This window comes from Sorghum bicolor, chromosome 8, assembly GCF_000003195.3.
Source record: "Sorghum bicolor cultivar BTx623 chromosome 8, Sorghum_bicolor_NCBIv3, whole genome shotgun sequence".
NCBI classification, from domain to species: Eukaryota; Viridiplantae; Streptophyta; class Magnoliopsida; order Poales; family Poaceae; genus Sorghum; species Sorghum bicolor.
This window is the reverse complement of record NC_012877.2, coordinates 34358945-34382603: the sequence shown is the minus strand read 5'-3', so window position 1 is coordinate 34382603 and position 23659 is coordinate 34358945. Positions and strand designations below refer to the sequence as shown.

Sequence of the window (23659 nt, the reverse complement as noted above, 5' to 3'; positions counted from 1 at the left end):
CATATGTAGGCGTGGTGCTTAGATATTATTTACCTGCAAATGTATCCGATTGGCCGGGTTGTGTGGTAGTTCGCGATAGTGTCAGCTTCGTTAATTCTTATATAGTCCACCCTCCATTGATAGGACTGGCAGAATTTGTATTGCGGAGTAAGTCTTGCGATACTCTGATTTACTTTAGCAATGTTCCTTATACATGAATGAATAGTCTTTTATAATATACATGATCTTGTAGATAACTAGAGTAGATTGTGACTTAGTAGATAGTAGATAACTTAGAATCCATTCTCTAGCTAATCCGACGTCACCTTACATATATGTGGAGTAGTCTATTTTCTAATCGCTGTGTTAATTACCCATGAGCTTATATTTCATTATCACCCCCTGTCAAAGTAAGTGACTGTGTGACGAGTTTCTCATTAGTAATCATGTTCTTGTAAGTTTATCTCTAGCCTATGCCTTGATAGGTTTATCCTTATCTTCATTTAATCCTTTTCTCCTGAGCAAAATTATAAATAACGATACCTGGAATACTTACCTGGTGAAATGCTACAATGAGGTGTTTTATCTGTGCGCTTACGGATATAATAGATTATTTTCTAGAGAGCCTCCATATTTATAAATACCTTTGTACACTCTGGCACCATGCTGGGGATGACAACCTAGTATCTAAGTGGTGTTAGCTAGTGTCAACAGTCATGTGTTCCACCCCAACAAGCAATGAGTCAACGTCAATTTCTGCTTCCTCTTCAACACTAGCTGATTCCGGCATGGAGAAAAGGTTTCTTGGTTTGATTCGAAATACGCTAGACCAATTTGATTTTTTTTGCATGTTTGACATAAAACACCTGCTCTGCTTATGTCGCTAGAACGTAGGGATCATCTGAATATGTGAAACATGTAGTATCAATATCTATAATTCCAAATTGCTCTTTGTTGTACCCTTTACTTTTACTCTTTGTTGAAGCAGGGACATCAAACCAATCACACTGAAACATCATTATTTCCTTTCAACCATTGAATTGTAGAGAGATAATTTTCTTAATAACTCCATACCAATCCATATTACCCGTACCTTCATCACCCTTCACAAGGACACCACAAATCTGTGTGATCAAGCTCGTCTCTGCCGATAACGTCCGGAATAGGAAGCCATTCATGAAACATCTATTGAATACATGAACACGATAATCTGGTCCTTGAGATAGGTTGTACATCAACTCACTTGATTTTCCTTGGTCATATTCTTGTTTTGTCTGCAATTTATCCATTTAACAAAAATAATGAGATGCTTTCAACGTGCAACATAATAAATTGAAAACAAATATGGCGACTCACTTTGTCCTCAAACCAACCAACAAATTGTTGCTTGTGTCTTCTCTCAACATTATGCGGAATATATTTCTTTAGTAAAGCCTTATAAACACTGTAGTGGGTATACCAAACAAAATGCAAAGAATTAGTAAGATATCATGTACACAAAAATAGCATAAAAAAGCATGCTCAATTGTTAATTTAACTCACTCAGGCAAAGTAGCACACTCATCAGTATTTGTTAGTATGTAGTGCCTTATTTTCAGCATCTCAGAGTCATCCAAGACCTAAACTATAGCCTTTCCTACTGTAGTCACGATCAGCAAAAACGCTCAAACCAGATGGTGGTTCAGGCACTGCACCACTTTCATGAAGCTCTGGGCGAGTTGGCATGTCTTTGAAGAACAATGAACAAAATGTCATGCACTCTTCTGTGACATATCCCTCCGCTATTGAGCCTTCAGGATGTGCTTTATTCCTCACATAACGTTTTACCGTGCGCAGATATCTCTCAATGGGATACATCCACCTATAGCATACAGATCCACCAAGTAAAGCCTCTTCAGCTAGATGAACTGGCAAATGTACCATGATGTCAAAAAAAGTAGGTGGGAATATCATCTCAAGCCGACAGAGTCTCCCTAATCGAAACACTCATGTTAGCAAGCTCCTTTTCATCCAGCTCCTTTGAACAAAGCGAACTGAAGAACCTACTCAAGTCAACCAATGCGACAACAACTTCTTGGGGCAGAATGTTGCGTAGTACTAATGGTAGTTTCTAGAATATAATATGATAATCATGAGTTTTCAGACCAGACAACTGACACCGATTTTCAACCACAAATCTTCAGATATTGGACGCGTACCCATCAGGCAGCTTAACTTCATCTAGAAATTTGCATAAAAGTTTCTTGTCATCTTTCCGTAATTTGTACAAAGCAGGTGGTAAGGTGAACTTACCATTCTCATGCACTGGATGCTGATCCGTCCTTATACCGAGATGCTGCATGTCAAGCCGAGCTTCCTCATTATCCTTACTTTTAGCTTCTATGTCTAGCAAGGTGCCCAATATGCTCTCACATATATTTTTCTCGATGTGCATCACATCCAAGTTGTGCCTAATAAGCAAATTTTTCTAGTAAGGAAGCTCAAAGAAAATACTCTTCTTCCTCCAGTTGTGCCATCTCTTTTCTTCGTCATGCTGCTTCCTTTTTCTTGATTCAGGGCTGAATTTGACTTGCTCAAAACTAGCATAGTGTTGCAACACTTGTTCTCCAGTCAGAGGTTGTGGAGCCTCCCTATGTTCTGTCTTGTTGTTAAAACTGACCTTGTTTCTACGCCACTTGTGGTTCAAAGGCAAAAAGCGACGATGCCCCATGTAGCAGTGCTTCCTCGCATGCTTCAACCATAAGTAGTCTGTTTCCGTATGACAGTATGGACATGCAAACTTGCCTTTCGTACTCCATCCAGAAAGCATCGCATGTGCTGGAAAGTCATTGATTGTCCATAGTAGAACCGCATGCAAATCAAAATCCTTCCTCTCCTTTGCATCCCAAGCTTTGACACCCTCTTCCCAGAGAACTTTGAGCTCATCAATTAGAGGCTGCAAGTACACATCAATGCTAACACCAAGCGATCTCGCTCCAGGTATCATCATCAACATCCAGTACGACTATTTCAAACACAACCATGGTGGAAGATTATAAGGAATTAAAATCACGGGCCAACAACTGTAGGACACATTCAACATACCAAATGGATTGAATCCATCAGATGCTAGACTAAGCCTGACATTACGAGGATCCTCTGCAAACCATTCATATGTTGCATCCACATGTTTCCATACTTTGGAGTCCGCAGGATGTCGCATTTTTCCATCAACCACCAATTCTTCCTTATGCCAACGCATATACGATGCTCTATCCTCTGACATATATATCCTTCGGAGCCGTGGAATAAGTGGGAAGTACCGTAGCATTTTACATGGGCCGCGCTTTTTGAGTCACAACTACTGCCAACATCCGGTACCTCTTTAGACTGCTTCCACCTTGTCTCACTACATTTTGGGCAATTATCCAGACCCTCATATTCTTTCCCTCTAAATAACACACAGTCATTATAGCAAGCATCTATCTTTTCATAATTCAGAACAAGATCTCTAACAACCTTTTTGATCTTATCCATACTATCTGGGAGGCAGTGTCCTTTAGGAAGAACAAGCAAGAACAGCCCAAGCATGTACTCCATGCAAGCATTACTACAACCAAAAATGCACTTCATCTGAAACATTTTGCAAATGAAAGACACCTGGGTAGCTTCTGTGCACCCTGGAAACAACTCCTTCCTGGCCTCTTATAGCAATTTAAAAAACTTCTTCGCCATCTCATTTGGCTGTTCCTCATCGATTTCTCCATGTATACTATCCCTGATCAGCGAATGTACCAATTCTGTGGTAGCAGCCCTATCATCAACAACATCATCATCATCATCAATAGCTAAACCATCACATATACTTTCCTGCTCTCGGATGAAGCCTTCGTCAAAACCTTTCCGAAGCAAATAATTTTGAACATCCGACCATTTCCGAAATGTCATGGAACGACATACTGCACATGGACATGGTGCTGTTCCAAAGGTGCTATCAAGATAATCCGTTAATCATTGTTGCCACTCTGCAGATGCCTTATCCAGCCGCATCCAATTTCTACCTTGCTGTGACATTGATTGCAACACCTGAAATTTTAACAGATCAGTTCATAGACACTATAGCAGTACTACAAATAATTTCATCATCCAAAAAATAATAAAACCAGTGAATGAGTGACCCAAATTGTATCACAAATATGACAACGGAAATTTATTTACTAACTCATATATAGAATTGGACCGGACAATCAAACATCTAAATTGTAGAAAGTACCATGAAAAAATACCAGTGCCTGACTAATGAACTAGTACTAATACGGAGAAAGAAGCAGGAGGACCATGGATCGGCAACAGGAACTAATATGGAGAAAGAAGCAGGAGGACCATGGATCGGCAACAGGAGGACGACCGATCTGCATGCAGGAACATAATCGATTGGCAATAGGAGGATGCAGGATGATGTCGTCCCTAACCTTGATCACGGCACGGCAGGAGGAAGCAGCGAGGATGCCGCACGCACGACGTAGATGGGCAGCAAGAGGCGCCTCGTGTCAGGACGATCCACGAGCAGGGTTCGTGTCTCCAGGTGTCGGCGACGCTTCTACGGAAGGAACGCTGCTCCTGGTGTCGGTGATGCTTCTATGGAAAGAAAACAAACGCCATCTCCCACACGTATACGACATACAACCATCAGGTCCAAACATATCTACGTAATGACATCAACCATGATTATATAATCGTATAAAACAATAAAAACAAATAATGTACTAGTCCATACAGCAAAGTATAGTTAGCCTAGTGGTTAGTCCCTAAACTAGCCACTCTAAAGGTTGCAGGTTTGACACCTCTTCTACTCATTTTTTTAATTTTTAAACAAAATAACAACTCACTAATTTAATGTGTTGTTTTCCTTAAAATTTTAAAATAAAGTTATTACATAGCTACAAGATGTTATTTCTTACTTTTTAACAATAAATATTTAAAAACTCACTTATTATTACACGTGTCTTTTTTAAAAAATTAAAAATTCGGTGACTATGTAAAAATTAAAAATTCAGTTCATACATAGTCACGATGTTATTTTCACGTTATTAAATATTCTTTCTAAAAGAATTAACTTACACGTTATTAAAAATTCATAGTTAAAAGATGTTATTTGTTACTTTTTTTAAAACAATAATTAACAACTCACTTATTACACGTCTTTTTAAAAAATTAAAATTTCAGTTCATACGTAGTCATGATGTTATTTTCACGTTATTAAATATTCTTTCAAAATGAATTAACTTACACGTTATTAAATATTCTTTCAGAATATTAACTTACACGTCCTTCATCGAGAATCCTACGTGACATTGCATCAAACACAAAACCCTTGCAATACTACTTCCTAATTGCATCTATATTCTAAACCGATGCAATACCACCTACATATTGCAACAACAAATCAATACTAACGCATCTGAATGTGTTTGATGCAATAACCTACACCTATTGCATCCATTCAAGAAATGATGCAATAGATCATGCGTATTGCATCACTTCTCAACATCTGATGCAATAGCAGCCACCTGTTACATCAGATTTGTGTTTGATGCAAGTTGACGTGATGCAATAGGGTCAAAATCTAGTAGTTCCATAGACCAACACTAAACTTTTCTGCACAATTTATCCTCACTCGTGCACACCTGGGAAGTACTTCCTGATCAGTAACCCATCCCTAAATTTTTCCAGGCCAAGCATGCTTAACTTTAGAGTTCTTTGGAGATGAGCTTCTGAAAAAAAAATTGCAACTTGTTGGTATGAGTCTCCTATTAATCCTATTAAGCCCTAGGCCGGGTGTTACATCCTCACTCCATTAAGAAATCGACGTCCTCGTCGATCAACCGCAAGCCAGGAACGTTCCCTCATGGCCATGTCCGTGCATCCAGTGCTAGCGCATGCGCCATGCTATGTGACCACTATGGGTCGACATCAGCCATGCACACCATAACTACACAACTACTACACATGCACCCATGAAACCGCGAGAGTCGGCTCTGATACCATTCTGTAACGTCCCGCCTCCATGATGTCAGACCTGCTTACATCTGGCAGCTTTTCTAGGATATAGTTAGTCCCCGCAGACCAACACTAGTCTTTTCTGCACACTTTGTCCTCACTCGCGCGCACCCAGGAAGTACTTCTCGGTCGGTCACCCATCCCTAAATTTCTCCAGGCCAAGCATGCTTAACTTCAAAGTTCTTTGGAGATGAGCTTCCGGAAAAGAAGTTGCAACTTGCTAGTATGAGTCTCCTATTAATCCTATTAAGCCCTAGATCGGGTGTTACAGGCTCTTCTAAAGAGCTAGCTTGAGTTGCAGAGGGTGTTCTTGATGGTGATTCGAATTTGTCCCTTGCTTCTACAAACTTCTTCTTTCTAAGGAGTTTCTCTGGATCTTTAGTAAAATTTTTTGGAAGAGCAAAACCATTCATTCATCACCCTGCATAAGATAAGAAAATGATAGCAATGAAAGGTGTACCTGATTGAGTTAAAAATTGATTGCTAATATGACTTTATATATGTTATCAATATATCCTAAGTTTATTGTGCCTTCTCCGGCAACGGCGCCAAAAATGCTTGTTGACATTTACTACCGTCACCACTAAAAATAGAGATAAACCCTACCCCTAGCAACAACACCAGAAATGCACGATATATAATTAATTTGTCAAATAGCAACTAACCACTCTAACATTCCTAAGCATGAAGTAGGTTGTCATCCCTAAATATATTGCTAGGAATTCAATATAGATTCACATGTTCTATTATGATAGGCATAGAATAAAAGATATTAATATAATTATAAACTAAATGGGTTCTGCAAGCGGACAGATAATTATACCGTTGTAGCATTTTATCTAGGAAAGTATCTAGGTTGTAGATTTATATTTATCCACCGGGAAAGCTAAGTGTTAAACTATAATCTATTATATTGATAATAAACTATATAGGATGAATAAATGATATTACCCAAGTTATATAATCTAATCATAACAGGCAGAGGTCACAAGATATATATGAATAGATAATAATGATAGCATAATCATCAAGTATCATAATTAAGGATAGTCATTAAAGCATCTACTAGTCATAATCATAGCTAGCCATTGGATGAACTTGGGAGCTGGATCTAAGGTAATTCTATAATTACGTCAATGAATAACTCTAATTAGTGCAATTACATCTAGAAATCATTGTTAAGTCAACCCTATATCATAATCACATGTAAAGAGGCAGCAACTAATGAGGGTATTAAGACACAAAGGTCACCTCCTTCATGACCGCGCCCATGCTAGACCTACATACGGAGTGTGGACTATAGAGGAACTGTAACACCCTAGGTGTTAAGTATGCACTTAATCTCATAAGCACTCTCATCAAGCATAAGCATAGCATCACATGAGCATAAGTAGCATTTTAAGTGTGATTTTATGTGCTTGATTTAAATAAATTTAAATATAATAAATTTGTATGCTTACTTTAAAAATACTTGTGGTGACCAAAATAAACTGAATTATGCTTTAGAAGAATTAAGAATAATTTTGTGACATTTTTGGAGCTCTAGGATTTGAGAAATAGATTTTTTTTACAAATTTTCCCAAAATAGATTTATTTAAAAACATAACACTAGTTTTAATTTGTAATTCAAATTCTATTTGGAATTTGGACTTGGACCTTAAAACAAAGTGGTAGAGTATTTTGTGGGGAACATTTCTTCTTTTTACCTCAACTCTTGAAAAGTTTTGCAAGGGCTTCAAAAGTTGCATTTAATCTTTTGGGAAAAAGAATTTAAAAAAATGGGAGAGGGGGCTGTTCACTGGCGGGCCGGCGCCAACAAACTGGCCCAGCCAGCGAAGTCGGCCCGGCCTCCCCGCGCCCGCATCCACTCCCTCCTCCCACGCTCGGACTCGGCCACGCCGCGCGCGCCCAACCGCGTCAGGACAGCGGCGCCGCGTCACTGGCATGCGCACTCGCCGACGCCACGACCTCCCCCTCCGCCCGTGGACCGCGCCAGCGCACTCGCCATTCTCGCTCTCTCTCTTGCTTTCTCTCGCCTCTGCCCCGCATGCACCGCACCACCGCCCGCCATTGGAGCTCCCCGAGCCTCCTCCGCCTTGTTCCAAGCGCCTCGCCGCCTCTCATTGCATGTATATATATATATGTCATCTATTTGCTGCTATTAACATTATCAAAATTTTGCTTAGAAAATAACATTAGCAACATTGAAATCTGAATTTGAAATAGGTTTTGAATCCGAATTGATAATAATTTTTTTAAATGTCAAACAAACATTAACAGAGTCGTACAAATAGAAACAACAGGCTCCATTAAAACATTAATAGAGGCGGGCAACATAAGACAACCGCCACGGTTAAAGACTTAACCGTGGCGGGCTGCGTAAGGCAACCGCCACGGTTATTGCTTATTTACCGTGGCGGTTGCCTTATATAGCCCACCACGGTTAAGTCTTTAACCGTGGCGGTTTGGAAAAGCGCCTCGGTTAAGCCATGATTAACCGTGACCTTATGTCCATGGCGGTTGCCAAAACCGCCACGGTAAATGAAAAATACCCGCAGCGGTTAAGTTTTTTTGTACTAGTGTTCTTCCACCTCTCTGAGCTTTGCATTCACTTCAGCGCGCTCGGACGAGATCTTCTCGCGCAGGTGAGCCTCCCCAGGACGTTAAATCACTCGTTGGAGAGTGCGCGGCCTCGCCGGAGCTCTCCACGGCATCGGTGTCCCTGGACCTCCCTTTCTCGGCCTCCTCTTGCCTCGCTACCGTGCGCTTTTCAGTCGCCGTGACTTCCTGAGTCGCGCAGTCGCTCTGGCACGCTCTACCGGTGTGTGGTGGCCGACACCACCGTGGCAGCGCCGCCGGTCCGCCATTGCCGGTGGCCAGCTCACTGTGCTCAGCCGTAGGATGCATGATGGGAGGATCGAGTCGCAAAGTTGAGATGAACGCGTTGGTGCCCTTGGTTTCGGCCGAGAGGCCTCACCGGCGGCAAACCGTCGACGGGGACCTCTCCCCCTCTCGGTGCTCTGGCCAGCGCTCGTCAGTGACCGCGGGTGCACTGCACCGAGTGCACCTTGCCAGGTTCAGGGTGGATTTGAAATGGATTTTTAGAAAATGATTTCTAGCAACTGATTTAAATCGTATTAAATCCATATCTTGAGATGTTCTATAAATCCAGATCTACAACTTGGTGTAATTGCATGTCATGTTTGTACAACTTTTCTGTGTAAATCTATTTATTCCATGTTTTTGATGTTATTTAGAAAATGCATAGTAAATAGAATATAACTCAAAAAAATATAATTCTTGTTTTGTTAGCTTTGCATGTATGTTTAGTCTCAGGAAAAAAATATGTAACACAATATTTACTGTATAAATTAATTTATGATGATTTAAATGTTTGCATGGTAGTGGTTTATGATTTTTAATAAATAATTGGATCATGCAATTAATAATTTATAAAAATATGAAATCTATTGTTTGACACTTTGTCATCAGTAGGGTATTTACACTTAATTATCTCCATTAAACTTGTGATTATTGTGTGGGCCAGGTTACCTGTCCAAATATTATGAAAAATTAGTGGTAGATTTTATAAATAACCAGTGGCCTACTATAATTTTTGTAGAATTTATTGAAGCACAGAAGTATATGCTACTATTGTAGGCTTAATACTAAGTAATTTATTAAACCCTTGTTATGCATGAGTTGAGTAGAATACATTTGTGTTTGGTGTATCTTTGAAGCATCAGAGTAGCTTGTTGGTTAATAATAACTTGTAGAAGAGAATGCAATAGATGCTTCACATTGGTTACATGTTCCTAGCTGATGTTGACTACCTTGTAGAAATAGTTTTCTGTTTCACCTATGCACCATGTCATGATCATCTTGTCTTAATTTGCATAAGAATTGGACCTCAGGCATCCTGCACGCCACTCATGAGCATACATGCATCATACAGGCTCGCAGGAGAACGAGGTGGGACCCGAAGAGCAGGAGGAGACGCAGGAGCAGGAACTTCCGGAAGGATCAGAGCCGGAAGGAGATTTGCAGGAGTGCCCGGACCACAGGCCTAGCACCTTCGAGAGAGGCAAGCCCTGGAGCATTCTAAGTCTCCCTATTCTCGCTAACTTTATTTGTTATATCATGATTATTTCTTAATGCTGCATTTAAGTGATAGGAGTTGCTTGATACCGTTGATGTATATTTACTCCTTGATATCACTACCTGTTTATCGACCTTGTCCTATGTAGGTAGGCTCGGAGTCGATGCTTAGCTTGCTTAGTACGGTAGAAATCGGGTGATTTCCTATCACCTGCGAGATATAGGTGGATACCTGAATGTTACCTGTCAATGCTATGGGGAAAAGTAACCAAGTGTGGGAAAGAAAGTGAGACCGGGCAGGGTCTTATGGTGGTGTTAACCGTAGTGCCCCTGCCTGAGTTGATTAAGGACCGATCGTTGACGGCCCTCTTGTCATGTTGAACGCATGCCCCACACTTAGCTAGAAGGATAAGTCATTCCGACCGCAAAGCCTGAACACTATCTGGGCCGGGAGTCAAGCCGCCATGCGCTGTATTGGTGATGGTTGAGGAGAACGACGAGGGCGCGGCGCGCAACCTTGGTATACCTTGGATTCCTCGATCGCCGAAACGATCCTCGAGTACTAGCGGTGGCTGTCGAACCCGCGAATTGGTCCTGGATAGTGTAATATGGTGATCTGTAGCTCACTTGATCAGTGAGTGTGGTTTGTGTGGGGAATAAACTCACCAGCAGGTTAGAAATTGATTCGAATCGCCATCGCTCCTGGATAGTGAGCACTTGACATGAGCCCTGTCCTTGTAGTAAGGACTATGAAACACTTGGGTTATGATAAGTGATGAACTGTGAATGCTATGATAAGGTATTATCATATCACAACAAATTGTTTGCAATAGTACAGGTGCAAATCTAGATGATAGGTATTAATACCTAACTTGAGCTAAATAAATGAAAGGGGGGATGTCAAGATATACTTCTAGATGGTTAACCCTTTTACGCAAAAAGGGTTCAAATACCCCACTATACAGCCTTCATGATCCTTGAAGAGTCTTTTATTTTTGGTTCATGACGGATAAGTCTAGCTGAGTACATTCTCGTACTCAGGGTTCCATTCCTATGTTGTTTTGCAGATGGACAGATGTACTATAGGTATTGCTTTCACTTCTTGTACCCAGCAATGAGTGATGACTAGACCAAGGGCGATGGTCACTCTACCTCTTCTTTTGCTGTTGTGGGAATGATCAAACTATGGCACTGTATCAGACTAAGTGTGTGTGTTATTTTAAGACTATGATGCTTCCGCTACTCTTGAACTTGGTTTGTAATAACTATATTTAAACTCTGATGTAATCTCTGAATGTTGCGAACTAGATGTATCTGTGGATGGTGATCGCTGGACTTATTACGATCTGGGCTATATGTACGATTGTGGTTTGAAATCCTTCGAGATTTCGCGGACTACCAGGATTATATGGGCTTCTGGCAAATTGGCTATGTAAATGGTTGCCATCAGGCTTAATCTCTTATAATTTGGGCGTTTCTGTTACAGCAGGTATCAGAACAAGGTTCAGCGGATTACTGTTCATAAGTACGTTCTAAAGCAAATTTAAACCGGATTATTAAAGTTAATTACCTATTAAGGATAATCAATGTTTTAAAACGAGTTTTTGGAAAACTGCACAGTGTGCCAATGGTCATATCCTTTATGCCCAGTTAAGAACTCTAAGGTGGCTAGTTAAGTACTGACTTGGGGGTTATGCATCATATTTCTATTTCGTCGCTCATACGGCGTGTAACAGTATGAGTGCCATTCATTTGAGTGGTAATGTATGGATCACTTTTCCCCTACATCTCGGTAAGTGGGAGCTGTGAGAGCATGATCGGATAAACTGCCGATCTAGGGAAGTGCTTTAGGGTGCTGTTGAAAGCCCAAGTTTGGTTTTGGTAATTGATGACACCAAGTTGCTAATGCTTTGTGTTTAAGTGATTTGAGTTAGGCATAGCAACACATGTGCTGTAGGTGCCTGGTGGCATGGAAAGGTGGCCACATGATCACAAAGGGATGAAGCATGAAGTGAAGATCATGTTGATAAACGAGGAGCAAAGTTATCAAGGCAAAGATATAAACATAGGGTTTTACTTTTGCCGGTCTAAGATGAGTAGAGAAGTGATTGACCGGGTTTAGGATAGATAGCCGACTATTAAGAGGAGAAATCACGGTCATCTCTCGAATCAAGTTCTACTAGGTCTACATCTTGAGCATATGCATTAGGATCTAGTAAAGTGCTAACATAACTCCTTCGGGTGAAAATGTTTGTGAAAAGCTAACACACATGCACTTTGGTGGTGAACACTTGTTGGTGTTAGCACATTTGCAAAGAAGGCAGAGTTCCTAGGGTTGAGAGAGGTGTGGGTTCCTAGGATTCGGCGCTTTTGAGAAAATTAAGTGTACGTTTTTTCTATTGTACCGGTGGGAAATTTGGAGAAGTCACTGGAGTGTTTTTTATTGAGAAACACTCACCGGACGGTGGCCCAGAAGCACCGGACGCTGTGCCTATGCGTCTGGTGTATAAGCTGCCTAGCTCAGCTAGGGTTAGGCACCGGACGCCAAGCCTCGGACGCAGGTTGGAGCGTCCGGTGTTCTGAGTCCGGTGTCCACGCATTTTTGCAAACCTCTCTAGGTATGAGTCTGGTGAGCACCGGACGGTCCGGTGCTGAGCGTCCGGTGACCCCGAGAGTTTGCATACCTCCCTGAGTTTTAGTCCGTTGAGGACCGGACGCGTTCGGTGTGGACCTGTGAGCACCGGATGCTGGGGGTCGAGCGTCTGGTAATCACTTGGTAGTGTCCGATGCCCCCGTTTTCAGCACAGTGAAAGTGGCCAACGTCTAGTTCTTTAAGGGGGCTTATAAATAGAAGGTGGACAGCTTTGGGAGGCTCTCTCTTGCACATTTTGAATACTTGAGGCATACATTGAGCTAGAGAACACTCCCTCCACTCATCTCCTTGCTTGATTGCTAATCCTAGTGAGATTGAGTGAGATTCAAGTGCATTGCTTTGAGAGTTGCATTTAGTGGCACTTGATTCTTGAGTTTGCTGCGGATTTCTTGTTACTCTTGGGTGTTTCCCGATGCCCTAGATGGCTTGGAGCAGCAGTGGTGTTGAGCTCGTGATTGGAGATTGTTTCGAGCCTCACCTAGTGATTTGTGAGGGGTTCTTGAGCCTTCCCCATGGGAGATCACAATTGGCTACTCTAGTGAATTACTCGTGGCTTGGAGGAACCCCATCTTGTGAGTGGATGTGCGGTACCGGCTGAGGGTTTGGCTTTGGATTGCCAATTAGCTCATGATCCATCAAGTGGGTGTATCACCACAATGAGGAGTAGCTTGACGGGAAGCAAGTGAACCTCGGTAAAAAATCTTGTGTCATCTCTTGCCGAGGTCTCTCTTGTGATTGTGTATGTGATTGATTGGATATATCTCATCTCTACAACATCGGTATAACAATCACTCTCCTCTCTTTATATACTTGCGTACCTTATTAGTTTAGCTTGTGTAGCTTAGTTCTTGTTAGCATAGAGTTGTTGTGTAGCCTTCTCTAGTTGTTGTGTTTTAGTGTTTAGCCTTCTTGCTAAACTTGTATAGGTGGCTTGCATAGCTTAGTTGTGCTAGTGCTAGAATAGCTTTGCTACTTTTTTTACTAACTCACTTGTTTAGTAAAGTTTGTAGAATTTTAAATAGGCTATTCACCCCCCTCTAGCCATTTGGACCTTACAAGTGGTATCGGAGCCGAGGCACCGTTTATTTGAGGCTTAACAACCTACAGTGAAGAAATGGCTCTAAGTTTGCATATCAACAACACCAAGAAGGCGCCTTTCTTTGATGGCACCAATTATGCATATTGGAAGGTGAAGATGACCACTCATCTTAAGTCAATCAATAGAGAGGTTTGGAAGGTGACCAAAACAAAGTTTGAGGTTGCAAATGAGAATGCACCAACACCGGTCGAAGAAAAGAAGCTACAATACAATTATATTGCCATTAGTGCTCTTCATGAAGCTCTTGATGACAAGACCTTTGAGCAAATCAAGAACATTTGAGGGCACCAAGGGAACCAAGACCGCCAAGGCATACATCCTCCAAGAAAAGTTCTCAAGCTTCAAGATACAAGAAGATGAAAGTGTGCTAGAGATGTTTCACCGGTTGCAAGTCATTGTGAATGAACTCAAGGCACTTGGGGAAGAAGTAAAAAATAGTCAATTCTCTATGAAGTTCTTGAGAAGCTTGCCCAAGAGATTTGACACATTGATCACCGTGCTAGTCAAGACAACACTTAGTGAAGCAACTCCCCAACAAGTTTTCCAATAGGTGATGACTGATGATGCTTATAGGGAAGATGACGAGAAGGATGAGTTGATCAAGAAGAATAAGAAGGATGGTGAGAAGAATGATGATGAGAAGAAGAAAAGTGTGGCATTCAAGGCCTCCTCATCCAAGAGCAAAGCCAAGATAGAGTCATCAAGTGAAGAAGAAGCAAGCTCTTGTGATAGTGATTGAGATGAGGAGATGGCTCTTCTTGTCAAAAGATTTGGCAAGTTTATGAACAAGAAGGGCTATTGGGCAAGAAGGAAGAAGAGCTCCTGCAAGAAGAATGACCATTACATGAGGTGCTTTAGATGCCATAGCAAGGATCATCTCATGGCCAAGTGTCCTTATGATAGTGATGATGAAGATGCTATCAAGAAGGAAAGAAAGAAGAAAAAGAAGAAGGAAGAAAAGAAGGAAGGCTCAAACAAGAAAAACGGTGATGCCCATGTTGCAACTTGGGATAGTGATGACTCCTCAAGTGATGATGAGAGCACCAAGAAGAAGGCGCATGCTAGCATTGCACTTCAAGGAAAGCTCCATCTTTGACACTCCATCATGCTTCATGGCTAAGGCCACTAAGGTATCATCTGATGATGAGAGTGACCATGCTAGTTATAGTGATAGTGGTAGTGATGATGAAGAACCAACTAAAGATGAACTAATCACTATGCTAGAAGATTGCACTCATCACTATAAAGAAACTAGAAAGGAGTGCAAAGCCTTACTTAAGGATAAGAAAACCCTTGAGCAAGAACTTGATGAGCTTAGAGCATCTTATGAGAGTCTAAAGGAAGACCATAATAAGCTTCAAAAGACTCACACTAAGCTTGAAGAAGCTCATTCCTCTCTAGTTAACAAGTGTGAAAAAGAGCCAACTAAAATTGAGAAAGCTAAAACTTGCAACATAGGCCTAACATCTGATATCTTGAGTAAGCCTATTGTTATTGCTTCTACTAACCCTTCATGTAGCACTTCTACATCATCCTCATCTAGTAGTGATGGTTTCACTTGTGACACCACACTAAAGTTGAGAATGAAATTCTCAAGAAGGAGGTGAAAGAGCTCAATCACACATTAGCCAAGGCTTATGGTGGTGAGGACCGCTTGCTTATGTGCTTGGGTAGCCAAAGAGCTTCTCTCTATAAAGAGGGATTGGGCTATAACCCCAAGAAAGGCAAGGCCGCCTTTGCTCCTAACTAGACTAGTTTTGTGAAGAACAATGGCCGGTATTGCAAAGCTTGCAAGCAAGTTGGTCACCTAGAGCAACAATGCGTGAACAAGAAACCCAAAGCTTATGTATCCTCAATTAAGCTTAATTCTTTCTATGTGCTTACCAAGGATACAAAAGGTGTTCATGCTAAGTTCATTGCTGCACCATGGATGGGCTCAAAGAAGAAAGCCATTTGGGTACCAAAGAGCTTAGTTGCTAACCTTGGAGGACCCAATCAAGTTTGGGAACCTAAAAAGAATTTATCTTGTCTTGTAGGTCAATTACAAAGCCGGAGGAAGGCATTGGGTGCTTGATAGTGGGTGCACTCAACATATGACCGAAGAGTCTTGTATGTTCAAATCAATTGATACTAGTCAAAATGGTGGCTTTGATTCAATCACCTTCGGCAACAACAAGAAAGGCAAGGTCAAGGGGCTTGGTAAAATAGCTATCTCAAATGACATGAGCATATCAAATGTGTTGCTAGTTGAGAGCCTAGATTTCAATCTCTTATTAATTGCACAACTTTGTCACCTTGGTTTCAAGTGCATCTTTGGTAGTGATGATGTTGAGGTGGTTAGTGTTGATGGATCGAACTTGATATTCAAAGGATTTAGGCATGGTAGCTTATACGTGGTTGATTTCAATGATAGTGACACTCAATTGACATCTTGCCTAATTAGCAAATCAAGTTTGGGTTGGTTGTGGCATAGAAGGCTTGGTCATGTTGGAATGAAACAATTGAACAAACTATGGAGGCATGACTTAGTTAGAGGCTTGAAGGATGTCACCTTTGAGAAGGATAAACCATGTAGTGCTTGTCAAGCCGGAAAGCAAGTTGGAAATGCACATCCTAAGAAAAGTGAAATGAGCACATCAAAGGCATTTGAGCTATTGCACATGGTCAAGATAACCCTTATACTTTATGAGGTGTGAAAAAGCTTCTCCTTGGATCAAACTGAATTGCATGTTTTAGGCAAGTGATCTAGATTGAACCATAATTTAACCCTCACATTGACTGACTTAATTCTCACTAAAATTTGAACCTTTGTGGTCATTGATGACAAAGGGGGAGAGAAACAAAGATAAAGTCAACAAGGGTGAGAGAAACAAGAGAAACAAAGATAGAGAGAGAAAACAAGAGAAAACTTTTTAAACTTGAGCACGCAAATAGGGGGAGCAAGCTCATGAACCATTTGTTGCATTTGAATGTGCACTAACATAATGAGGTGTTGCATTGCAAGTTTAAATTCACTACTCTTCTTTGATTGGTGCTTGCTAGAAATATAACTTGAATGATGCTATGAATTCTAGCATAGAGTTTTATTTTCATATGGCATCTAGACATATAATGTGATCTCACGAGGTATCTTGAGTTTTTGATGTATGTCTAGCTACTTTGGTGCTAAGGATGGTATATTGGCAACTCCGATTGGTATCATGCTTCAAAGGTCCATTCTATATACCTTAGCATCATTTTGGTAGTAATAAATCTCCCAAAACTCTAATTCATGCATATGTGCAAACTTGAACCAAACTCATGGAAGCACAAATGTAGGGGGAGCTAGTACTACCAAAACCAAAATTGAAATGCTTGTCCAATCTTGTCTCATGATTAAAATGCCTTGGATAAGCAATTCAAGTTCATTATGATTTCATTTCATATCTTTGTGAAGGTTGTCATCAATTACCAAAAAGGGGGAGATTGAAAGCCCAAGTTTGGTTTTGGTAATTAATGACACCAAGTTGCTAATGCTTTGTGTTTAAGTGATTTGAGTTAGGCATGGCAACACATGTGATGAAGGTGCATGGTGGCATGGAAAGGTGGCCACATGATCACAAAGGGATGAAGCATGAAGTGAAGATCATGGTGATAAACGAGGAGCAAAGTTATCGAGGTAAAGGTATAAACATAGGGTTTTACTTGTGCCAGTCTAAGATGAGTAGAGAAGTGATTGACCAGGTTTAGGATAGATAGCCGACTATCATGAGGAGAAATCACGGTCATCTCTCGAATCAAGTGCTACTAAGTCTACATCTTGAGCATATGCATTAGGATCTAGTAAAGTGCTAACCTAACTCCTTTGGGTGAAAATGTTTGTGAAAAGCTAACACACATGCACTTTGGTGGTGAACACTTGTTGGTGTTAGCTCATTTGCAAAGAATTTGGAGATCCTAGGGTTGAGAGGGGTGTGGGTTCTTCTCTCCCTCCCGCCGAGCTTGCGAGGCAGGATTCGGCGCTTTTGAGAAAATTAAGTGTATATTTTCTATTGCACCGGTGGGAAATTTGGAGAAGTCGCGGGAGTGTTTTTCGCTGAGAAACACTCACGGGACGCTGGCCTAGAAGCACCGGACGCTGCACCTGTGCGTCCGGTGTACAAGCTGCCTGGCTCAGCTAGGATTAGGCACCGGATGCTAGGCACCAGACGCAGGTTGGAGCGTCTGTCGACGAAAGCTAGTCGGCAATCTACCTTGGGGTATACCCACGGCAGTAGTTTATCGGTAGACGGTGCGCAAGCTACGAACTCGATGGTGACGCAAGACACGGACAAGCTTTTTATCCAGGTTCGGCCGCCGTGTGGGCGTAATACCTACGTCCTGCGTCTGGTCGTATTGATTTGTGTTGAGATAATTGTCCTAAGGGGGGTCCCTTGCCCCTCCTTATATAGTCCGGAGGGCAGGGTTACAAATCTGGAGACTCATCCTAGTCGGTTACAACTGCCATAGATAGTTCGATATCAATTCCTATTCTAACCGACTAGATTCCGGCTTGATCTTCACGTCTTGTTTCCTTACGCAAAACTCCAAGCAGTCGGATCAAGCTTCAGACTTGTCTCGTAATGGGCCAAGCCTCCTGGCCCAAGTCTAGCCGTAAGGGTATAGGGGTTTATACCCCCACAGCTAGTCCCCGAGCACCGTGTATTGTGATGTAACACGCCATCTTGAGCTTCTTCGATCAGCAAGGCTCGACATCTTCGATTTGCATGGAAGTCGCCCAACAGCTTCAATGGTATTCTGACCATCTCAAAATATAGTTGATCAACATTGGCATCGAAGAAGCATGTTGTTCGAAGAATACATGGTGCTCTTGAGAAAAAATATTTCTTTTCTTGATGAAGTGTGCCCACTTTACTTTTATAAAAAGTACAGTCCGTCAAAAAGCAAGCAAGTTCACTGCAAGGTGAAGTGTGCCCACTTAGTCCCCGAGCCTGGTAGTAGGTGACGTAGGCACGTGGTACCAGGGTCAAAAAAGTCTTCATAGGAATCCTAAAACTGAGATGCGTCGCCAGATGCATCGTACCGATGTAGTCCCCGAGCTTGCTGGAAGACGAAGTATGAGCTTTGTAGCAAGGTCTGAAAAATTGAATTTACCAGTCCCCGAGCATATAACGCTATGTGGTCGGTACAACCCCTAAACTCTCAAACTAGTAAACTGGTGGACCAGTCCCCGAGCATATAATGCTCAGATTGGTCGGTGCAGTCCCCAGGTCTCCAAACTGGTAGACTGGTCGACCAGTCCCCGAGCTTATAGTGCTCGGTGGTCGGTGCAGTCCCAGGTCTTCCAAACTGGTAGACTGGTCGACCAGCCCCCGAGCATATAGTGCTCGGTGGTCGGTGCAGTCCCCAGGTCTTCCAAACTGGTAGACTGGTCGACCAGTCCCCGAGCTTATAGTGCTCGGTGGTCGGTGCAGTCCCTAGGAATGTCATACACAGTCTTCCACCAATTATGCTTGATCTTTTGAAAAGAGCATCTTGCCACATTAATGCATGATGTGACGAGGCACCCTGACGTATTGTCAGACAGTTGCATGAAAAGGTGCGCTGGGTAACTATACAGCCGCTCTTCGCGTGGTTCAAGAAAAAGTAACCGCCAATTATATAGAAAAACTACCGCATTAACTACCGGTAATTATTGAAAACCGAAACGCCGCATCCGCCGCAGGGGACCGCCCACTTCCCAAGAATGCGGGAAGTGGAAAGGGTGGAGCCGTTGCCTATAAAGACTCGACACCACACCCATCATCTTGCACCCTGCCTTGGCCTTCAAACCTTCTGTCCTTGCAATTCCTGCCTTCTGCAACCTCCATCCAACTCACAATCGCCTCCGCAGCGTTCATGGCAAAGAGTGATTCGAAGAAGAGGGCAGAACTGATGGCGAAGGAGTGGAAAAAGTCCCGGAGCAACACGAGGTCACTCAACGACCTCGTCGGAATGGGGCTGCTTCACAATCAGGAGCTTGGCGGCTGGAGGGCGCCGGAAGGGGAAAGCTACCCCGACCCCCGTGCCGGTGAGATTGTAGTTTTCGAGGATTTTTTCAAGAGGGGTTTTGGGATTCCTGTCCACCCTTTCCTCCAGGGTCTTCTTCTTTACTATGAGATCGGGATTTCAATCTGCACCCCAACTCAATTCTTCTTATCTCCACCTTTATCCATCTATGCGAGGCCTATGTCGGGATAGAGCCGCACTTCGACCTTTTTCGTTACCTTTTTTGCCTGAGGAAGAAAGGAACAGTTGGAGGCTCCAAGATTGCAGGTGGAGTATACCTCAATCTTCGTGATGGGATGAAGAACCGGTACCTCAACTGCCCATGGAACACTTCCCTTACCGAATGGTACAAGAAGTGGTTCTATGTTAGGGAGGAGCCGTGCAGCTCCACGTTCTGCGACGTGGGCTACATCCCCGAGAAGAGGGACAGCTGGACGGACCGCCCGGACTTCACTGCTCAGGTGGCCGACCTGATGAAACTGATCGACTGGTCCCGCTTGGACGGGCCAGGAGTGGTCGGTAACTTCATTTGTCGTCGGGTGATGCCCTGCCAAAGGAGGGTTCATTCGGCATACGAATACGCAGGGAGCCAAGACCCGACCAGGATGAGCCCTGAAGGTCTGGAGAAGGCGGAAGTGCAGCAGCTGATGAACGAGTTGTTCAACTTCGCAGACGACAACTTCGTTCGAGGCAGTGATCGGATGCACGCCTTCAAGCTGGGACGTCCAGCTCCTAAGGTAAATAAATAATGTGACTGACTGATATTACTTTTTGAGTACTTGTCCCCCAGTTATTGACTTGTCTTTGGTTCAACTGCAGATTGAAGACGTTGACCGGTGCGCAGTGTACATATCACTGGCACCTGGTATGGAGAATCCCGCGGGAGTGGACCCGCCAGAGGACGACGCTACTCGGTGTCCTCAATACACCAGCAGCGAGGAAGAGCATAACCGTCCCGCCCCGACCACCGAGGACAGAGTGGCGGGGAAAAGGCCACTGGTGGCGGATCCATCCCCTGCGGAGACGCTGCCGGCAGAGAGCAGCCAGGCACTGAAGCGCCATCGGCTCGTCAGGATCACTGATGACGACGACGACGAGGAGGAGGCCGCGCCCTCCTTGGTTCGGAGGCCGCGCAGTCGTTCGGATGTCGCGCCGATCACTGGCGATCGGGTGACCTGTGACCCTCCTGCTCCTCACACCGAGCCGACACGTCTTGGGGCGACAAAGGCGGCAGCGGCGACCGGTAGGACCAGGAGGAGGGTCTTTATGGCAACGCATAGGCGCTCCGATCTGTAAGTAGAAAAAATCTCTTCTTGACACTTTTTCCTATCATTGTTATTGCTTTTGCGTTTGTTACCGCAGCGTTTGACATTGGTAAGATGCAATGTTTCTGCTAGTGCGGCGTCTGACGTTGATCCCGACAATGTCGCTGGGCAGAGGACAGCCGAGCCGGCGGCTGTCGTCGGGGACGCCGTGCAGCAGACCGCCCAGGAACAGCCCGAGGAGCAGCCGCGGCGACGACCGAAGCTGAGAGTGCCGTGGAGTAACCGGCTCCGACGAAGACCCAAGTGAACACCCCTGCAGGGGATGAAGAGGCTGCGAGGGTGCCTCCCCCGAGTAGTGCTGCAGAGGAGGAGGACAGAGTTCCGACTCCCCCGCCTGCTGAAGAAAAGAGGGGCCCAACCCCGCCCCGAGCAGGGGCCTCTTCATCAGTACACTCCCCTGGCCTGGATCAGGGTCCACTGATGCCTGTGACCACGGCCAGGGGTAGTGCGGAGGGCGAGGAGACCCAGACGGCCTCCGACGATGAAGTGGAGGAGATCCAAGGTCGTCCCCAAGATGGTCGCCAGCACGTTTACGTGTGGCGCCAACGCGGGGACCACTTCATTGGTCATGAAGAACTCGCGGAGACGGAGGAGGCCACGAGGGTGGAGCGCGCAGCGAATCGGCTTGTGGACGAGGTTAAGATAAGTGGTCTTTTGCGCTGCTCGAAGTTTATATGCATTGTTCCTGGATTCAACATGTATTCTTCTTGTAGGGTGCAATGAAAACGGCAAAGTACCGGAAAAGGTGCTTCGATCAAATTGAGGGCATCGTGGCCGAGAACAAGGCCCTGTCCACGGAGGTGGATCGGCTTCGGTTGGAGGCCGAGGAGAGGACGGCCGAGATGAGTGCTTAGGAAGAGCGCCTTCTCGACCTCAATCGGCGATTGGCCGACCAGGATCGGCAAAGGAGAGGTCGGTCGTATATTCCGAGCAGCTGTATGTAGCCACGTAGTCATTTTTGTTGACTAGAAATTGCTCTTGCAGACTTGGAGGAGGAGGTTGCACGCCTCTGACAAGAAAAGGAGAGGCTCGACCAGGAGCTTGCCGGGGCGCTGGAGCCGGGGCGCTGAGTTGGTGAGGAGCTGAGCAGCAAGAGTCAGGAGTTGTCTGGTGAGAATCATTCTATCCCATTTTCCTTTGACTGCCCAACGTCCCGTTTCTTGTTTGTGTACTAACCTCCGGCTTGGTTTACAGTGCTCAAGGTGAATACGAAGAAGCACTTCGACGAGCTGATCAAGGACTGGGACTCCTGGAAGGCCAACTGCATCAAGATTTGGAAAGGAGTGGCCCCGGTTCTTGATTTAATCAGCCCCGAGCTCCCTGAAGACCAGCCCCGCGCACCGAAGTTGACTCCGGTCGAGAAGGCGCAACGGGCATCGAACTGGCTCCAGCAGTTTGTCAAGGACACCGGGGAGTTCGCCGGTGCGCGCGTCCTCAGCATGGTGTGCGCCCGCTATCCTCTGGTCGACCTGTCCAGACTGGAGAGGGGGTACCCAAAGGAGGTTCGTCCGCGGGAAGCAGACGACCTTCGTGTTGGTCTGCTTGACTTGTCGTCGACAGTGATCAGCGACATCAACCTCTGCGGGACAGCAACTCCCCCCGACCAGCCCGGGTCTGATAGATCGGCCAAGGAGTTGTCGGGAGCGTCGAATGCCGGAGATGGGCGGTCGACGCCTGCGGTCTCGACCAGCAAGGCGCCGGTGGCCCCGACCCCTTCAACTGGACGGCAAGACCGTGCGGGTGATCAGCCCGAGCAATAGGCTTGTAGAGTAGTTTGTAGGGATAGACTAGGAACCGCCCAGAGAGGTGTGTATTGTAAACTTTGTATGTAAAGTTTGTAATAATGATTAATTTGTCATGACCACGATTTTGAGCGCTGCAATGTTGTCTGAGTGATGTATCACTGTGTTTGATTAATAATCTTTAAGGATCTTCGCCTCAGAGGGAGATTGTTGTGCTTGTCGAAAGCTCTGCGTATAAAAAATATTTAGCGAAAAAGAGATCTTTTATTATTGCTAATTATAAGAAACTAACAAACAAAAGGTGCTGGAACTTATGGATAGAAACGGCGCAGTTTGTCTATGTGCCAAGAATTAGGCAGGCGTGTTCCGTCTGGATACGCCAGTCTGTAAGATGTAGGGCGTGTGACTTCAGCGACCACAAAGGGTCCTTCCCAAGGTGTGGATAACTTGTGCGTTCCTTCCTGGCTTGTTTTCCACTTGAGTACCAGATCACCGACCATGATGGAACGGTCTTTGACGTTCCTGTTGTGATACCGCCTGATGGCTTCGAGATACATTGTTGTTCGAAGATATGAGATTAGGCGCCTTTCCTCCATGCAGTTGATTTCAAGCTCCCTAGCGATGTCAGCCGATGACTGGTCGAAATTTTCGACTCTTGGAGATCCAAAGGTTACATCGAATGGGAGCACTGCCTCAG

At 44.1% G+C, this 23659-nt stretch overlaps 1 protein-coding gene across 1 annotated transcript in view; it reads left to right on the top strand.

Moving 5' to 3' along the window:
- Window positions 1-22074, top strand: part of LOC8086169 (nuclear mitotic apparatus protein 1) — a 53565-nt gene extending 31491 nt beyond the window's left edge. Inside the window, exons 3-6 of the mRNA XM_002443095.2 lie at window positions 20266-20385; window positions 20828-21155; window positions 21258-21428; window positions 21934-22074. Coding sequence (XP_002443140.2) covers window positions 20266-20385; window positions 20828-21155; window positions 21258-21428; window positions 21934-22074 — 760 coding nt within the window. The remainder of the gene's footprint in view (window positions 1-20265; window positions 20386-20827; window positions 21156-21257; window positions 21429-21933) is intronic.